This window comes from Ambystoma mexicanum, chromosome 8 (genome assembly GCF_040938575.1).
Source record: "Ambystoma mexicanum isolate Mex_15411 chromosome 8, UKY_AmexF1_1, whole genome shotgun sequence".
In the NCBI taxonomy this organism is placed as follows: domain Eukaryota; kingdom Metazoa; phylum Chordata; class Amphibia; order Caudata; family Ambystomatidae; genus Ambystoma; species Ambystoma mexicanum.
The window spans coordinates 586,288,466-586,308,947 of record NC_090929.1 but is presented as its reverse complement, the minus strand read 5'-3'; the positions used below and the strand labels follow the sequence as shown (position 1 = coordinate 586,308,947).

Here is a 20,482-nt window from a genome sequence, read left to right as displayed (position 1 = left end):
ATGAAGGTACCCCACCTCGTCTGAGTGGCATCTCGGGCATAGGGGGCAGTGAGTAGGTGAGAAGAGATAAAGTCTGGAAGGAGTGTAGTGAAATCTGTTTAGGAGTTTGAACTGTATTAGATGAAATCTGGAGTTAAATGACACAGTGCCAGACTGTAAACACATGGCCTCCCAGGTCTTGTCATTGTTGTCTGCACCAAAATCTCTATTCCAGGTGTTGCAGAGCTTAGCTAAGGGTTTGTTGCTGCATGTCTGCAGCCAGTTGTATATGCTGGCCACAACACCATGAGAGGAAGTACCCTCCATGATGAGTAGTGGTTCATCTGGGGGCAGTACTTGGAATCCCAACCAAGCACTCCTAACCGCATGGCGGATGCTCACACAGCCCAGGGACTTCAAGGCGCTGTTACAAGACTATGGGCATCATTACGAGATTAAGGGTACCCAAAGATCAAGTCAATAGGATAGGTTGTTATACATTGAACCAGTATCAGTGGAGGGTAGGCCTGAACAGTTATCTATGCAGTTTTAGGCAAAAAATCTAGTTCTGATTGCCTTGCGGAAGGCGAGATGGGAGGGTTCAGTTCTGATGGCATGGGGCAGGGAGTTCCAGTGCCTAGAGGCAATGAAGGGGAAGCAGACACCCCCACGTCTAGCACGTTTCATTCTTGGAACAGGTAGTAGATTGGCATAAGGTGTTCTTATGGGTCTTGCGGCAAGAGGCAGGATGACTGTGTGAGAGAGGCATGGAGGTGCGGTCTGATGGATGCGTTTGTTTGCTGGCGGACAGGCAGCCAGTGTACCTGTTGTCTGGCTGCTGGGATATGTTCTCTTTTGGAGATGCCCAGTGCTGCTCGCAGGGAGTTATTCTGAATGGTTTGTAATTTGTCCAGATTTTTTGCTGACCATTTTAAGCATATTGCAGACATTGCGAGGGTTGCTCCCATGGGAGACCCTGAAAATCTTGTAATGCAATAAAAGAGCCTGTATCATTGACATCTTCCAGAGTGGTATGTCCATCTGTTTCCATATCTTACCCCATGCTAGAGCTGTCATGCTGATGGGGTCAACAATCCCAGGGTTTCTCCATAGCGGGTGCAGGACCAACTAGCGTGCCTCTCGAGTATCGCCCGCATGCCGCTCAAGCTTGACATGTGGGAGAGGGCCATCCTCATCGAGCCAGTAGGCTGCATAATGCGCCTGGTGCGCAATCAAGGTACTTTCCAAAGCCCCTGCATGCCACATAAAGGTATTGATCGCAACTTTCATCGTCTTGAAGAATGAAGTCCGCAACTTTCATCGTCTTGAAGAATGAAGTCCCCGGCCACAGTGGTATATTTAAAAAGTAATACAACAATTTGGGGAGAATTACCATTTTAAGAAGCGATACTCGCCCCACCATTGTGAGTGGGAGCTTCGCCCAACAGTGAGTTTGTCCACGAGCTGGGCCTAAATAAACGCCATAGTTGCATTCATACAGTGAGACCAGTTGCTGTGTTACAGTGACCCCCAGGTATTTTATCCCCATGGGGGAGTAGACGAACCCCAAAAGGTCATGTGGTGCCAATGTCACATCGGTCAGAGGGAATAGCTCTGATTTGGTGCAGTTAACACAAAGCCCGGACAAGGCAAGAGATCCTGCAAAATCGGGGCAAGATGTAATTCGGGACTCTGCATGAATAGGAGTGTGCCATCGGCATACAATGAGATAATCTCAGGTGGGCCCGAAATTCTGATTGGCCTGTGCGCATGTCTGAGACAGATACAGCCAGCCAAGGGTTCCATCACCATGGCAAATAGCAGTGGCAAGAGCGAGCAGACCTGCCGGGTTCCTGTGTGAATATCTATAGGGGCGGAGTGTAGCCCATTTGTGTTGACCCTTGCTGTAGGGATGGAGTACAGGAGCCATACCCATGATATGAATCGAGGTCCAAAGTTACATTTTTCCAGTACCAACCACATAAATTGCCACGAGACAGAGTCAAATGCTTTTTGAATATCCAGTGCCACGGCTACGGCCTGCGTGTCTGGGTCTACCTGAGTGAGAATATTGAAAAGGCACCTTAAATTAAGTGCCGTGGATTGGCCATGGACAAAGCCAGATTTGTCAGGGTGGATGTTGTGTTCCATATAAGAAGCCAGGTCGCAGGGCCAAGGCTTTAGCGTATATTTTTACCCCGATGAGGGATAGCGGATGGTAATGTCCACATTGCTTACGCGGCTTTGCAGGTTTCAGCAGTAATTGCTGATTCCTACAATGTGGGGGGGGGAGTACTCCCCGTGAACAAGATTCCTCCGATAGGGTAAAGAACTGGGGTACTAGTCAGGCTTTGAAATGTTTATAAAATGCCATGGTCAGCCCATCAGTGCCGGGGACCTTACCTCAGGGTAGGGACTCCATGGCTCAGGAAATCTCCTCTGCTGACATGGGGCACTCAAGAGTTTCTCTAGCTTCACGGGACAGCACAGATAGTGGCAGGGTATCGAGAAATGCTTCAATGTCAGGGATGGATGCTGTATCCTTATTAGTGTAGAGAGTTTCATAAAAACAGCAGAATACTCGATTTACCTTAGGCGCAGTGTGCACCAGCACCCCGAGGTTGCCTTGCACTAGTGGATATGGTGATTGCTTCCCACCTTTGGCCTGATCTTGTCCAGCAGTTTGCCAGTGCGCTCGTCCTCGCCAAATTTCCGTGCCAATCCCGGGCGATCCAGGAACCTCAGATCTCTATCGGCATGAAAACGGAATTGATCAAGTTCACCCTTGATGTGTCCCAATGTAGTGGCAGTAGGGGTAGATGCATATTGTTCCTTGAGCTGATGTTGAGTATTCTCACTGACTTGCAAACCCCATTGTATCGCCTTGACTATCCCAGATTCTTTACCCAGGGCCATACCATGAATGTATGCCTTAAAGGCTTCCCATAAAGTTGCATACGTGCTGACACAGCCTGTGTTAACCTCGAAGTATTCCTCTATACAATCCCCCATTGCAGCCTCGAACACAGAGTCCAGTAATGCCTGGGGTTATAGTCTCCACAGGCGCCTCCCCCCTGTGCATTCCCTAGTGTGAGTGACAGAGTGATTGGGGAGTGATCAGAAAAAGTCCTGGGGAGAATGGTATTCTCATTGTGGCATCCCACCAGAACAACTGACACTAGCCACATATCAATGCATGAGTGGGAGTCATGTACCGTGGAATTGATTGAGTATATTCTGGATTTTGGGCTGAGCAGTCTCCAGGCATCCACCACCCACAGCTCGGTCAGACATTCTCGTATCATGTGAGCTGCTTTGGTCAATTGTCGGGCTTTACTCCCAGATGTATCAAGGTTCGTATCAATCATAGTGTTAAAGTTACCTCGCCAAAGGATAGACCTTTTGGCATTATATTCCCTAGTGCCTATTACCTGTGCATAAAAATTGGGATTGTCAATGTTTGGACGATATATGTTTAACAACACTATATCTTGACCTTGTAACACACCGTATGTAACACACCGTACAGTAAAACATATCATCCGAGCGGGTCCAGGTGTACCATTTGGTGTATGTATTGTATCAACTTGTGGATGAGGGTCATAACTCTTCGGCATTTGGTAGAGTATGTCGTGTAGTAGCGTTGCATGCCCCAGTTCCTAGTAAATCTCTTGCATCCTTCTGCCAAGGCATGTGTTTCTTGTAGAAACAGGACACCTACCTTGTGTCGCTCAACATATAGTTGGAGTTTTCGCATTTTAACTGGGCTACCCAATCCCCACACATTCTACCTTACACAGCGCAGGGTCTCAGCGGCCATGAGGGTAGTGTACAACATAGGGCTTATGCCCGCATTGTATAAGTACAGAGCATTTTGTTGTGACTATCACCAAAGAGCACTGCCTTCTGCTACCACATTTTACAGAACTACCCAAAACTACCAACCCCCACCCCACTCCTCTCCCAATCAGAGGAATGAATACCCCTCCCCAACTACCCAATAGCATTTGCGGCATCGCATGGGGGCTATCCGCCGACAGTAGCCCAGGTATCAATATGGCTTAACATTGCAAATATGAAACAAATCACAGGTGCACGTTTCCAAAGTATGTATCATTAGAGCTAGAGTGTGTTGTCGGCCCCATCAAGAGGACCGCAGTATCAGTACACAATACAATTTGACCATAGTCGGTGTCGCAAGAGGGACAATATGACCAGGGCAGCACAGCATCGGGACCATGTAGTTCAGGCCTAACCTGGGAAGTGGTCCGCAGGGAATTTCATGGCCTCTTCGGGGATGGTGAAGACGTATACTTTACTGCCCTGTTCGATCCTCAATTTAGCAGGTAATAGCATTGCGTATTTAACCCCTAAGTCTCGAAGCCTCCTTTTTGTGGCCATGAAGGATTTGTGCTCTTGCTGCACAGCAACTGAGAGGTCGGGTACAGGTGACCCCTGCTGGAGCCCAATAGTAACTCACCTTTTGCCGTTGCTGCCCGCAGCAGTGCATCTCTGTCCCAGTAATTGAGTTCACAGGCAATTATCGGTCAGGGTGGGGGGTGGCCGGGTTCAGGCTTAGGAGTGAGAGTGCAATGGACACTTTCTATTGAAAATTGTGGTGATAATTTAGGGGTATCCAGCAGGGATAGTAGAGTACGTTCCAAAACATCTTCCATGGAGCCATAGATATTTCCCTCCAGAATGCCTATTATGTACAGGTTATTATGCCTTGAGCGAGACTCCAAGTCATCATTCTTCTTGCTGATGGACTACACCTGTCTTGAGAGCGTGGTAACTTCCGCTCTGAGCGCAATTACCTCATCCTCGGTTGTGCCAATTCTGGTCTCCACCTCTGAAATGCGGACATCAATTTTCTTCATACAGGACGTCCCACTCATGTCATCTAGTTTGGTGTGTATAGCCGTGAACCCCTCTTGCATATATTCCATCATGTATTGGAGTTTGCTGGGTTCATCCGGCATCGGGAGTGCCCCTGCGGCACCATCCACCCCCTCTGCAGCCTTGGGTGTAGCCTTGGCATACATATTCATCAAGCTCTATTTCTTCCCCGATCCCTTATCATGTTGGTGCAACACAGAGTCAGAACAAGGTAGCAAGGGTTTTGTTGTAGAGCAGTAGAGAGGAATTTAGACTTGGGACTAGGTATAGTGGGGAATCACCACATGAAAGCACTAGAGTGGAAGGTATGAGTGCCAGGGTCACTCCATAATTACAGCAGTCCTACACTCCAACATGTTGTGCAGTGTGCAAGGGCACTGTAGTATATATAGCTTAGTGTTAGGAATGACACCATGCCCAATGGGCAAAATGGGGGATGCAGCGCCACGGGCGGATGATATCAACTCCGGGGAGTCAGCAAGTCCCAGGGTGCGCCTACAGTCCGCAGCAGAAGAGCGGTAGAGTAGGGGGGTTCCTCTCCCCAGTGCAGTACCAAAATTGGGTGGGGGGGTCGTCTGTGGGGCAGCAGTCATGCATTAATGTGGAGGGATACGGGCGTCGGACAAGTAGACGCCAGACACAGCAGTTCCGGCAGATGGCGCTATATTGCGGAGGAAATGCAGTCCCTCATAACACGATAGTGATAGGCCTGTAATTGGTAGGTGTATCCGTACACAGGCCAGGCTTTTTTAATAGGGGTGTGATCTAGGTATTCATAATACAAGGAGGAACTTGGAACATAGCTTTCTCTGAATGAGGCATTGATACATTTGAACAACTTGTCAATCAGCAAAGGAGAGAATGCTTTTATGACTATTCCAGGGCACACTTCCCCTTAGCACATTTTTGGTTTTAGGTTGTTAATAAGTACTGCGAGATCTGATTCTGAAATAGGCTCGAAATCAAACTGATTTTGTGGTATCAGATGTGTGTATGTTGCAGGGGCTACGCTGCCTGCCGTTGGGCTGTCTTTTTGTTTAATTTGATATCACATTTTATGTGCTTATGTTTTACGCACATTGCTTCCTGCATCGAGGTACACCAAGCAACATCCTTATTAATCATGTCTGATCTAATTGGTCCTGGATTTTCGAGTTCCTTCAGAATCTTAAAAAGTTCCTTGGACACAGATTGGGCTTTATCTATCCTTGAGTCAAAGGTGTGTTTGTTGCCAGTATAACTGCTTCATTACACTTTTTTGCTGCTGCTAAGTAAGCCTCCGTGGGACACTCATCATACGTGGATTTCTATAGGTATAGACACTTGATTTTAGCGGTCTTCAGGATTTGCAGGTCAGTGTTAAACCAAGCATTCCCATGTCTTTCTACCACCTGCTTACTTCTCAGCGGTGCAAGAGTATTAGTGACTTTCTCGAATGTTTGCTGATAGGCACAAACATGTCATCCACCCGATCAAGTTCTTTCACTTTCTCTACCAATGGTCTGAACCAAGGTTCCATTGCCTCAGGAATACGTTTTTTCAGGTTCCTAGATATTATTATAACTTTCTTTAGCAACCTTCCTTTTAAGGGCCCCTCACACAGTATAGTGAAGTGTACGAAGAAAGTATCAGACCAAGGACACGGGTGAGTTATAGGATCTGTAAAATCAGTGTTGTATGTGGCAACCAAATCTAGGGTATTCCTTTTAACGTGCGTGGACGTTTTAATGTTTTGAGCAAAACCAAGATCGCCCAGCCTACTCTTGAAGCCAGGGAAAGACCCACAGGTGTGCAACTCCTATCGTCCAATAGCACTTGTCAATGTCAATGCAAACATTTATAGCAAGGTTCTTGCTTCCAGATTGGGGGAAGTACTTCCATTGTTGCTTAATCAGGATCAAACTGGTTTCATCATAGACAGAGGGACTCATGACAATATCAGAAGAGTGGTGACTCTTATAGCATTGGCTCCTCAGAACCCTGACAGGTTTGTGGCATTATCATTAGGCGCGTACAAGGCTTTTGATAGCATTCATTGGGAATATATGGAAGCCTTATTAAAGGCATATGGGTTTGGCCCTAACATCACTAGATACATTATTGCTAATTTCAGGATCCCCGAATGAAAGTTAGAGTGAATGGCCAATGGACCACCAACCTCCCCCGATACTCTTGGGTAGTGGAACCAGGCAGGGTTGCCCATTATCACATCTGGTTTTTGCCCTCGCAAAGGAACCACTAGCCCAACCAATTCATTTTTAACACTACTATTCAAGGTTTCACACAAGGTAATACCATCCATAATGTAGCGCTATATGAGGACGACTTATTATGTTGCCTTACTTTTATCCCTGCCAGATTTGCTAACAACATTGAGTAGCTTTAGTGACACTTCAGGCTTCCAGATTAACAACAAGAAATGTATTGGGATAAACATTACAGCATCTCCCAAAACTCTAGAGGCCTTGACACAAAGGTTTCCATTTGAATGGGCAGAGCAAGACATACCATGCGTAGAGGCTAGAATTACACTGAAATACAAAGACCCGATGAAAGGTAATATTCCTATGTTATTAAAAGACACTAAGGAAAAATTTAAGCATTCGGACCTACAGGAGATCTCTTGGCTAGGTCGAATACATAAAGATGACCATGCTCCCAAAATTGCTTTATGTGTTCCAGGCTCTACCAATTCAGATTCCGGCAAGGGACTTGTTTGAACTCCAAAGGGCGATAGGGAAGTTTATATGAACACAAAATCCCCCCAGGAAAAGCTGAAAGTCATTTAAGGGATGTTGCTTCAATTTCAAACAGTATGATCATGCTGGTTTGCATTACAAACTGGTTAGTGTTGGATTGGAACCCTATCCAAATACCAGTCAGGCCTAATTTGTTCCTCTGAGGCGTGTTATTTCCTTCCCTCTGTGTGCAAGCATGGGTAATCTATGTCCTCTTGCAGACACTGTTTGCCATGAGCAGGAATGAGCATTGGTGGTATGGTTGCAGTGCACTGGGCAGGTCGATGAAGAGAACATACATGTGCCCATTCGGTCCTGTGTGTGGTGAGCCAGACACTCTTCTGCTCCCTTGGCAGTGTTAGCACCATCTGCTACTTGAAATTACATTTTAAATAAAAGATTTCTTCCCATGATTGATTTTGATTGAGTAGTAAACTCTCATCCCACTCATCATAAGAAGCACCTGCATACTGTTGCATTTATTTTTACAAATAAATACACGTTCGTAAACTAGCAATGTGCGGGTAAGAAGACAGACATGTTTTATGTAAATGAACCTGTATTTAATCTAAATAGTTTGCAGGGTGCTCTTGGAAACCTGGTTATTTATCGTTCTCCAGTGGTGAAGCCATGCATAACCTTTAGGTCTTTTCATCAAGCCTGAACTGATATGGTCCCTCCTGTAATTTTTCCATTCAAGGGCATGAGCACTGTCTGAGGCTGTGCAAGATACCCCTACGTGGAACAGTTCTTGTATGGGCCACTTTGCTTCGAGCTTGCACGAAACACATTTTCCACGTCTCCAGCAGCTCTTATCTGTGGCTGTGTATCCAATCCTCTTCTTGCTGCATCCTCTACTGGATATCAGCAATCCAATTCCTCACTTACAGGTGAATTATGAGTAAATTGTAAATCACTAGCAGATGTACAATTTTATAATTGTCAATAAGCCATTACTGTAAAATGATATATTTTATGTAAACAATTTGTCTTTCTGTTTTGTCTTCCCACCCTTATTATCCCTCCCCGTGCCAATCCTTTAGGTCCTCCTTTTCTTTACTTTCTTATTGGGTATTTCTGTCAGTTGCTGCTGATTCTTATTGCATTATGTAACAATTCTAACATTAAGCATGCTATATATTGTTTGATACATGTTACTGGTATGTTGACCATTATATGTTTAACAAAAATTATCTATAAACAGCCCAGCCTTGACTAGGACCGCGGAACGTACCGTCGAAACACGTGTTGGAAAATTGAGCATGTGTTAAGTTGCATCTAGACAATTAAAGACACAATATGATCTATCAAGAAAGCACTCCTATTGAACTTAATAATATTTATTGGATTTATAACCACGTCTAACTTACTACCAAGAATTTTGTGAACTAGCGCCATTCAGAGGTGCCATTGTGTTACATGTGTTTATCATAAGGTATGGGGATACCTGTAGGGACCGACTAAGAGCAGCAGTCCACCCCACACAAGAAACACTTATTAGGCGCATCGTAACTCAGCATCCCCTGTTTTTCAATACTCCAATTCCTCATCCCTTCGGCTTCATCCCAGATTACTAGCATTTTCTTCCCTCTGCTTATAAAGTCCCCTCCTATTACCCCTCACAGTCATTAGATGGCTGCCTATAGACTACTGGTGGGAAACAGGGGAGTGTTTTCACTTCTTATCCATAACCTTCCCTACCAGAAGTAAATATGAGGCTGCCTGAAGATTATGGGTGAGATAAACAGTGGGAAATACACAAAGTAAACACACAAAGTCAACATGACTCATGCAGGATCTTTTTGCTTTCTCACTTAAATGGAATTCTGAGACTGATGAGCAGTCCTGGTTGTTGGGGGTGGCGGTGCCAGTATATTCCCTTATTTCTTTGCTGACTTAAAAAAAAGACAAAGAAAACACTCTTGACCATATATTATCCCTGTTCATCTATAGAAGTGTACAAGTCATTTTCAGATATCTCTCTCTGTGGCAGTGAGTAGGATTTCTGTTGCCACGATGCCATTGAAGCCTTGACTACCCCTCTGGAATGGAAGCTAGGTGGCTAGATATTAAACCATGTTCTACCTGTGCTGTATGTCGCAAATTATTGCAGTGTCATCGTACATTTTTTCCATCTGTTCCTCCTTCAGCTCTTTAGGTTCTTTTAGTCTGAAATAATAAAACACAGCACTTTTTAATCTCCATTGCAATTACCTTGTATAATTAAATTGACTACTCATTCACATTTTTAGCAATTGAAGATACAGAAATTCAAATGTAACTCTACAAACAGATAATACAAGGAGACCATTTTTACAAACGGGTTTCTTCCGGGAAAAGCAATAGGTACCTCCTTGCTGAAATTGATTGACACGTATAGACATTGGGCTTCATTTCACGGTAGGCGGTGAACCATGGCGCAATTAGCGCCATGGTTCATGCCGGTAAAATACCAGCACCACCTTGGTGCAAAGGGGAATTACCGCCCCATTCCAAGGTTGGAGGGGCGGTAATTCCCCCTTCCACCATTGCCCTTCCCCATTCCCATTTTTGCCCCATAGGGCATAATGGGAATGGGGAAGGCGCCAATTACGGCACCGCAAATTGCGGTACCGTAATTAGCTCCCTGGGCCCCTTTGCGGGTTGGTTTTTAACGCCTGCAAAAATCCCCAACCCGCAAAGGGACCTCGTAGTAAGGCGGTAAGGATTTACCGGTACCGGTAAAATACCGGTACCGGTAAACCCTTACCGCCTACCGTGTAATGAGGCCCATTGATGAATGTTTTCTATAGTCACAAGACATAAGCTAAAGTACCTCCTACCAAAAGTTATAAGGATACTTAAGTCACCGAGGAGTTAGGCTGAGTTCCTTCAAGGTCATGGGACTTCGAGGTGTTTTGAAATATCCTTTCGAAGTGTGATAGGCGTCATTTTATTGCTTATAATACATGACCAGAGAGTGTCATCCTCTTTAATACCTGCCCTCCTACTTATTTTAATCTATGGGAGCTTCACGTTTTTGATGCATGCAGGCATCGAAGAACCGTCTGGTTGAAATAAAAAACGAATATACAGCATCTAATATGTGATAGGGTTCAGTTTAAACAGCGTAATGAAATGCATCTAAAACGTTCTTCTTTTAAATATGTAATAAGGTGCAGATAGATTCTTGCTTCAATGTTTTGATCTCCAACAGTGCATTAAATTAACATATTAACATAAACAGTTCATTATCTGTTAAATGCTGCAAAACTATTTTACAAGAAAGGGATTTGAAAAGATTGTGGAATCCTGCTCTTTCCCGGCTCAAACAGCAGGCATTGTGATGTCACAACTGTAGTGTATTAACCGATTACAGTGTAGTAGTGATGTCATTTTCTTACTGCTGATTAGCAGTGATGTCACAACTAGCCTTTAACATATGGGATAAAGTACCACTACCATACGTAATAAGGATATTGCAAGTCACTTAGGAGTTCCGTGACCGAATAGAGGAACGAAGCAGAGTATGAGTTTCTTTATAAGATCACAGATCAAGCCACCTTGCTTGCAATATTCTTTTTGCCTATGGTAAGGGGTATTTTATTACTTATAACACATGACCACACAATATCCTCCCGTTTAATACCTGGCCTCTTCCTTAATCTAATTTAAGAGATCTTCCATTTGCTGATCCATGTAATAAATGTAGAATTTGTTTGAATTTAAAAACGCTAGTATGCAGCTTTGAATGTGTTGCAAAAATATAGTTTAAACATTTTAATAAAATGCATTGGAAAAACGTTTTCATAATGTACTAGATAAGTAATAACATGCAGCTTCTTGTTCACATGTGTTAAACTTGAACTGTGCGCAGATTCAATATTCTACCATAAACAGTTTATTGGCAAAGGACAGAAAACTCTTTAACAAGCACGGAATTTGGAAATACTGTAATGGCTTTAATTAAGTGCTGCAGTGACAGCTAGAATTCTGACGTATGCTGTCTCAAGCAGCAGACATTGTTACGTCACAACTGAAGCATAATAACTGATTACAGAAAAGTTATTTCATTTTCTTATTCTCATTTGTGAAGTCACAAATAGCCTGTAATAAGAAAATGATTCCCAGGCTTTCATATGGATATTGTGGGCTGCCATGTATTATAACAACATTATTTAAAAGCTTTTATATGGCTATTGTATTTGTAAACATTTTGTGTTACAGCAAGTAAAAAACATGCATTTTAATTAGGACTCAATCCCAATCATTTGCAGTGCAAAAATATATTCTACTATTTTTATGTTTGAAATTTAAACTATTCAATTAATGGTAAATAGTCCAATAATAGAAACATCGAACATTATTTTTCACCAATCCCTACTCCATGCCAGCCCATCTAAACCCATCACTCAATTTCATTAATTGGCCATTTCTACCAGTTAGCTACATGTCAACAAAACTAGCACATTTAGCTTCAGGTGGCCCTGTGTTATATGGTATCTGACAGAACATGTAGGTGTGCCCCTATTTACAACCTTAGATATTAGAGCTTATTGTCATACTAATTACACAAAGATGTATCTAAGGTTGGCACAAATTGAATAAATAACACAACTCCTTGTAGACAAAAACATATAATTTTTTTCCAAAGCCAAAAAAGATTAGGCCAATCCCCACACAGCAGATTACAATCCTGTGATTTCTGGACCCACAGTTTCCAAAGTGGGATTAGCAAAAAATCCAACAGTGTCCAGGGTTTAGACCCTTCCTTAGGTTATGCTGAGACCCCTAATAGACCAAGCATGTAATGGTCGATCAAGAGACAAAACAACAGAGCTGGGGAAAGGGGGCTTAACAAAACTACATGAGTTGGTTTGTAACAGGTAGTTAGGACATAAAAAACATATTCCTTATTTTAGCAAGATATGGCGGAACCACTAAGGAGAATTTATTTATTTATTTATTGGATATTTATAAGGCGCCTATACAACAAAACAGTGGTTCAAAGGGCCAAAGGGCTGAAGGGAAGGGAACAAGGGAGCAAATCAACAATGAAATCGACAATGAATAAATAGAAGCGGATAGCGGTCTTACTAGGTCTTGAGACTTTCAGAGCATGCAATGCTAGAAATGAGCAAGAGTGAGTATGAGGTCAGAAGACAGAGTATTGCAGGCCAAAGCAAGAACAAAACAGGTAACAGAAGAACACAGAGAAACACAGCAACCAGGCAGAGAGGGAAAAAACACAAGACAAGGGGAAAAAATGAAAGCCATTTTCTGATACATTACAGTGGTAAAATCCAACACACACAAAGGGGTGTGTTCCCATTGGACATGATTTAAAAAGGAAGTCACAGTAAATTCAGCATTAACAAGTGCAGGAGACTCAATCACATTATTTGAAGTATGCATAAAATGTGCTAAAGGCTAGATGAGATAGACCATCATACACATTTTTTTTATTTGAAATGTATCAATGAATAAAATGAGAAACCAAAAATCATGAATGTATACAAATTCAATAAAAATACAATAAATAAACCTACGTACAAATAAACAGATAAATAAAGGGTGTACATACGGAAACAAAAATGTAATAAAAAACAAAACTAAATGTATTCCTAATGGGATATTCAAAGAAAATGCGTCAATGGAACATAGTACCTGACTGTCCCTAACTTCAGTTGTTAATACATTCACAGTGGTCTGAATCACGTTTGTGAACACATAGTGCCACAATGGGCAATATTCAAAATCCAGTAGAATACATTTATATTTTTGTTTCCGTATGTACACCCTTTATTTGTACATGAGTTTATTGTATTTTTATACATTCATGATTTTTGGTTTCTCATGTTATTCATTGATACATTTTAAATACATTATGTTTTTGCTCTTTGCCATTCATTAATTGTTTGACGGTCTATCTTATCTAGCTTGTAACACATTAAATTCATACTTCAAATAATGTGATTGAGTCTCATGTTCTTGTTAATGCTGAATTTACTATGACTTCCTTTAGATGTGATTTATGTTGGCTGATTTGAGTTTGTGATTGCCAGTGACTCTGAGGAGGACCTGCGTGTCGTCAGCAAAGTTAGTATATGGGATGTTGAGGCTGTCCAGATGGTCAAAGAGGGGTTTGGTGTACATGCTGTTCAGGGTTGGTGAGAGACAAGATCCTTGTGGGACACCATAGGAAATGGGTATGGGGTCAGCTGCTTCCGCCCCCACGAAGACCCTGGAAGATCATCCAGTCACGAAGGACTTGATCCAGTTGGCCGCTTCGGGGGAGATATTGAATGTGGAAGTGAGGTGGTGGCAGAGGATTGTGTGGTCAACGAGATCAAAGACTGCCGAGAGGTCTAGTAGAAGGAGGATGGTGAGCTCCCCGGCATCACGGATGTGATCAATCTAAATCTTTAGGTCGAGGAGGGCTGATTCTGTGCTTTGTTTAGGTCTGAACCCTGATTGGCGGGTGCCCAGTAAGTTATGGGCTTCAAGGTGGTTTTTGAGTGTGAGTAGGTGGTATGGTCTAGAATTTTCAGGAGGCAGGGCACCGTAATGATAGGGCAGTAGTTGGTGGGGATGCTGGGTTTGAGGGAGGGTTTCTTCAGGAGTGGCGTGACCCAGGCTTCTTTGATACAGCTGGGTACTGTGTTGGGGTCAAAGGAGGCGTTAATGAAGTTGGCAATAGTGGGAGCCAGAGGATCAGCAAACATCTTGACAAGATGGGCAGGGCCGATGTTGCCTGAACAGTTGGAAGCTTTCAGGCGCTGCATGGTGGTGAGCACCTCTGTTGGGGATACATGGGAGAAGTGAAACAGGGAGGAAGTGGGCATGTAGGGGGTGATGGCCTCAAGGGGGTCTGACAAAGAGGAGGGGAGGAGGGATTATTTGAGTATTGTTTTGTCTCTGAGGTTGTGGGTTTTAGTGACTAGGGCTGACTGTATGAGGGAGCACCAAACTGTGTTCTTTGGGAAGCTGTCAGTGGGGGGGGGGGGGGCTGAAGTTTCGAGTTGCTTGAGGATTTTAAAGAGCTCTCTTGTGTGGGGCTCGCTTTGGTAATTCTTACGTTGTAGATGCTGGCTTTAGTGGTAAGGATGGCTGTTTTGTATGCACCAGCAGAGCGGATGAAGGCTACCTTGTTGGTAGGGGTAGAGTTTTTTTCTCCAAAGATGTTCATGGGTGCATTTCAATTTACAGAGGAAATTAGCTCTTTGGTGAACCAGCTCTGGTAATAATCTTTTTTGCGAGTTATAGTTTTGAAGGGGGGATGCTGGTCTAGAGTGCTGAAGAGTGCTGGGTTATAGGCAGTGAGAATGGCTTCGGGGTTGGTGCTGTCGGGCCATTTCTTGAGGGAGGCCAGGATGGTGGGTTCCATTAGTTCCTTGGTGAGTTTACGTGTGTTTCTGGCAGTGATAGGTGGGAGGACACACATTTTGTGAGCCGTGGTGGAGGCAGTGGCCATGGTGAAGCAGATCAGTCAATGGTCTGTCCAGGGTACAGGGTCAATGGAACTGACTTGGACGGGTGTGTTGATAAATAGTATGCAGTCAAGGATCCGTCCATTTAAGTCAATTTCCATTACTCCTGTTCTCGGCAAACTCCTGGAAAAGTTGGCCATCTCTCAGCATAACCTTCATTCCAATTCTGTTGGCTGTCTCCATGACCACCAGTCTGGCTTCAGAGCTGCCAGAAGCACAGAAACTGCTCTCCTGAACATCCGTGAAGATCTGCTCTCCAACATTGACTCTAACATTCCCTCTGTCCTCATCCTCCTCGATCTCTCTTCTGCCTTTGACACGGTCAACCATACCATCCTGCTCAACTGTCTCTGTGAAAACCTGGGTACCACTGATCAGGCTCTGGCCTGGCTCACCTCTTTCCTCTAAGATCGACCCTCCCAGGTCCAACTTGGGTCCTTCCTTTCATCTATCTTCCTCTCTACCTGTGGTGTTCCACAGGAGTCTAACCTCTCGCCCTGGCTTTTCAACCAATACCTGGCAACTCTCACCCACTGCATTGTCACTTTCTGCTCACATTTCCAGTGCTACGCTGACGACACTCAACTCATTTTCAGGCTGCCCTCTGCCACCTCCTCTCCCTCTCTCATCTCTGATTGCCTAACTGCCATTCAAGATTGGTGTGCTGCCAATGATCTTTGTCTGAATGCCAGCAAGACAGAGATCCTCCTCATCGGCACACCTTCACCATCCTTTCCCCTCACTCTCTGGCCAGCTTACCTTGGCCCTCCTCCTACCCCCACCTGCGAGGCTAAGAACCTCAGGGTCATCTTTGACTCCAGCCTTTCCTTCTCCGCCCACATCTCTGAGGTCTCTAAAAAGTCACATTTCCTACTGCTCCTCAGAGGTACTCTGCCTTTCCTCTCCTTCCCCCAGAAGCTCATGGAATCACACACTCTGGTTCTCTCTAGCTTGGACTATTGTAACAGCCTCTTTCTAAATCTACCTGCCTCTACTCTCCGCCCTCTGCAACGAATCCAGAACAGGACTGCAGGACTTGTCCTTGGCCTCAAGCCCTGGGATCGTATCTCTCCAGCTCTGAAATCTCTCCATTGGCTCACAGTGGATGCAAGGATTACATTCAAAACCCTCTGCATTGTCCACAAGGCTTTCTGGGGCCTGGGTCCAAAATACCTTCAGCAATCCCTCCTCAAATACCTCCCCTCTCGAGCTCTTCGCTCCTGTACCTCCAACTCCCTCAGGGTTAGTCGTTTTTCAAAGAAACGAGCTGGGGCGGGGGCGTAGGAGACCGTTAAAATCTGGGGGGGGGGACAGGGAACATCTTGGGGACTTTTCTTTATTTATTGTGTTTTAGTCAAAGAACTCAACGTTTCACAAAATTAGAATTAAAATAGCAGTACGTATTAAATTACAAATAGCACTGTATAAAACAAGAGAAAAGAAAAACAGAAGAAAATTAAAGGATGCAGCAGCAAAGAGCATGTCGTTGTATGTTGCATTTCTGGATTTTTCATCGGACTATGAGCTCATGGTAAGAGAGAGGAAATAACAATTACTTCCAGTAGGCCACAGCTAGGATGCCAGCTCGTTAACAAATAAAGGAGTTGAAGCCTTTTCTACCAATTGCAAGTTGCTACTTTATTGTGTGGGGCAAGGAGACATGTGTGTCTCTTGGAATGGAAAGATGGGGGTTTCAAAGAAAAATGAAATCTTGTTTGTACCTCTGAGTAAGCCTTGTTATGGGAGTAGAGGTACCAGGTGTGTGACGTTGCAGCTTTGACTGTCCTCCGGTGGGTGGTTGGGACCCGGGGATGCCTAGTAGGTGGGGTGTATGTGGACCCAGCCCTCTATGTGGCCTGCCCCTCTACCACCCCTGCGAGGCCCGGGCCAGCCTCTCACGATGAGTCTGGTCACTCTTATTCCATCTCATGCTGGCTTCAGAGCCTAGCCTTTCTTTGCCTTTGTTATTCTGAATGCAGAGCTGGACTCTGTTCCATTCTCGTTTAACATTTGCTGCAAAGCCTGACCTATTTGATTCTTTCACATGTTACTAGGACGGCAGAGCATGGGTCCTCTGCCCTGTTACATTATTCAAAGAGCCCCTCTGGCCTTTCTTTGCCTCTCCCTTGTCTCACTGCTTGCTTGCTTAATACATACTTCCTTGCTTGAACACTCAACATATTCTCCCTAACACAGCAAAGGCAGCTGCAGTCTGTCTTAACTTCTATTTGTTCTGTGTCTTGAATTAGCCTCTTATGGTTTTACCTGGCCATAAGAGGGCAAAAGCTAGCCAATATTGGAAGAACATGGGCATATTATGCCAGAGGCTGGCAACTCCCTTTCTAATGCCAACACAAGAGACACAACTCTTGCCTTTGTTTCTAATAGTAATTCAGTGGATGAAGAAACGCGAGAGCACACATATTGCTTATAAACAAAGGGGATGATGTCACACTTGGTTAAGACATTTTGATCACGCCAGGAGCTAATTTCCAGCTGCAATTAAGCGATTACCTTTTAGACTTCTGGCTTTAAATAACGTTAGTATCACCTGGAAAGCACAGAGGTTGCTCAACAGGGTTCCTGGAGCACGAGGGGTACCCTACTCGTGGGCATGGATGATTGGAGGGCATTTTTGCCCCGTTTTGGAGCCTGGCCCCTACAGCCATGATGGGGGAGAGGCCTATTACCTTTGGTTGTACGTACCCTTTGAGGGTGGGCAGAAATTGCCTCCTGCTTTAGCCCACTAACAGCTCTGCTTTGCAACTTTATCACACATACCTGTCAGGTGGCATGTAACTCAATGCTACTAATGTTATCAGCCTCCGAAGTCTGGAATCCTTTGCCACTTCAACTAGGGTACAGGCTTGCCACCTGAGACTTACCCATGTCTGAGTCAGCATCTGTCGCTCTGCGGGGAAGACACACACAGAAAGAGCAGGGCACAGTGCCCTTGTCGGTTTTTCACACTTCTTCCTCGGGGTGGGCACAATTCACTCTGCAGAGAAAGTGGCACATGCTGGACAACATTCTCCCACTTTGACAATGTCATCCAAAGAGCGAAATTGGCCATTTGAAATACCTGTGTCGATTTATTATTGCGCAATCCACACTGATGGGTTTCAGCACCTGCTTAACGCGAGATGGCGATTAAGGGCATTTGCCAATGCACTCAAGAAGCACAGGACACCCTCTTACCAGTGACATGCCATGCTCACTCATTCTGATCACGAATTGGCATTTATCTGGGGTCATGATAAATGTATTTATTTATTCATTACATATGTAGCATCATGCAAAACCCCCAAGCATCAAGGCGCGAAGTAAACTGCATGGAGTGGACAACGTCCATTGGTGCACATTTTTAGTTTTCCGCCACAAAATGGAAGATTTTAGCATAAAAGGCAGGTGAAATCACATTGCTTTTCCACTTTGGAATAGTGTAAATACCTCACTCTGCCTATTATCCCACCAGAATATTAAGCCAGGTGCTGAACACAGGTGTTACATATTCCTGTGAACAATCTGCATTTGGAGAATTAACTAACTGAGCTACCTTACAAATGATATCTCCTCTGAGGCTTTACCGTCTTAACCCCTTAACTGCCATGGGTATTTCCCCACAGTGCCAAGGCCTTTTTTGGTGATTTCCGTATGTCGCCATTCAATCCCTTGTAACTTCTTTGTAACATGAGATATCTCGGCCAAAGTTGGCCCCTTTTTTCCCACATGTAGGCGGTCATAACGCCTCCCAGGAATCCTAGTTTGCTGTAGGGGGTGAGAGAAAATAACCAAAAAGGAGAACATTTGTTTTTTTTCAGAAAATTCCAATAAAATGTTGTACAAAGAAGCCTGTGGTGTTTTCCTTGTAAGAGCTAGAAACAAATGGTTTGCTGTGCTGGATTCGCCATTTTCCAGGCTTTCAAGAGCAGATTGAGTGGAAACCAAAATAACATATTTTGATATGCTAATCAGCCGTTTTGTGAGAGGTAGGCGATTTTGGCGTTTTTTGTCCAATAGGACATGCGTGGACGGAATGGAAGAAAAGGGTAGGAAAGCTGAATGGGAAGCCAGAAAGGCATTGTCGATATTGGTGAGCTTTGCACTACTTAAGAGTTCTGATGCTAGGTTATTCTGTTCGTCCTGTATTCTTTTTAAACGTGGGGTGCAAACCCTCTGGAAAAAGTGCCTCCGTGATGTGGCACTGTGTAAACTAACAGGAAAAGGACCTTGGTCGTGAGGCCAGCGGCATGGGCTGCACACCCTAGGACCACAATTAAGTGGTATAATTCAGAAATCTCAAAAGTTTCAAAAAGTCCAATATTTCTCAAAAGTTTTTATTGTAACGTAATTTGAAAGTATATTCGTCTTCAATCAACTCAAATATTCTCTTATTACAGCAGATGTGTCACAAATTTGGCCTATGCATTTCGGGCTAAGTGCGCTTCTTCGGGGCCTGTGATCACCTATAAACATATGTTCATTGGTCGAATTATCAAAAGAGTGTGAGTATGTAGGGATTTCAAACCAGACATATAGATCATCCACAAAGTTACCCATCATGGTAAATTATGCATTAGTCATCATATTGGACAAACCAATGCCAGAAAGGCATACATTTCTGAAAACTAGACAATATTCCAAGTTTAGGAAGGGGTGATTTGCACAGGTCAGGCAACAACTATGTAGGGAAAGATTCCATAGTTTGGGGGGAAATCGGGAAAATGACTGAAAAAAATCCACAATTTCTGCACATTTTACTCTGGTAACCTACCGAAACATGCAGCCAACAACACATGGCCTACCTTCCCGCATTCCCACAGGTTTCCCAATGAAAACGGTACCTCACATGTGTGGGTGCACCTACATGGGTGCAAAGGGAAAAGCCTAAAACACTGGTAACCCCAAGTCTTTTTGCACAGCAGATTTTCAGGAATTTTGCTCATGTGGACAACCTACAGATTTGGGCCTAGGGTCTCGAAGCCACGAAGGAAAACAGGGAACCCCATGCATTTCCAAAAAGAAGACACCCTTGGGAATGCACAGAGGTCTGACTTGCGCAAATCGGGCCATAATTTATGACCCACAATCCCTGACAAAGTCTGAAATTGTGTGGAAAAAACACAATTTTCACTTTGTCTGGGATTGTGGGTAATACATTCTGGGGCGATTCAATCAAGTCAGACCTCTGTGGATTCCCACGGTGTCTTTTCGGAAATGCCTGGAGTACCCAGTTTTTCCTTTGTGGCTTCGACACCCTAGGCCCAAATCTGTAGGTTACCAGTGGTTTAGCCTTTTCCCTTTGCGCCCAGGTAGGTGCACCCACACATGTGAGGTACCGTTTACATCGTGACACCTGTGGGAACGTGGGAAGGTAGGACATGTGGTCTTGGCGGC

General features: G+C 44.3%; 1 protein-coding gene across 3 annotated transcripts in view; it reads right to left on the bottom strand.

Moving 5' to 3' along the window:
• RNF207 (ring finger protein 207) overlaps positions 1 to 20,482 on the bottom strand; it is a 1,212,833-nt gene that overhangs the window by 49,288 nt on the left and 1,143,063 nt on the right. For all 3 annotated transcript variants that reach the window (XM_069610286.1, XM_069610287.1, XM_069610288.1), the window contains one exon: positions 9,702 to 9,785. In XM_069610286.1, coding sequence (XP_069466387.1) covers positions 9,702 to 9,785 — 84 coding nt within the window. The remainder of the gene's footprint in view (positions 1 to 9,701; positions 9,786 to 20,482) is intronic.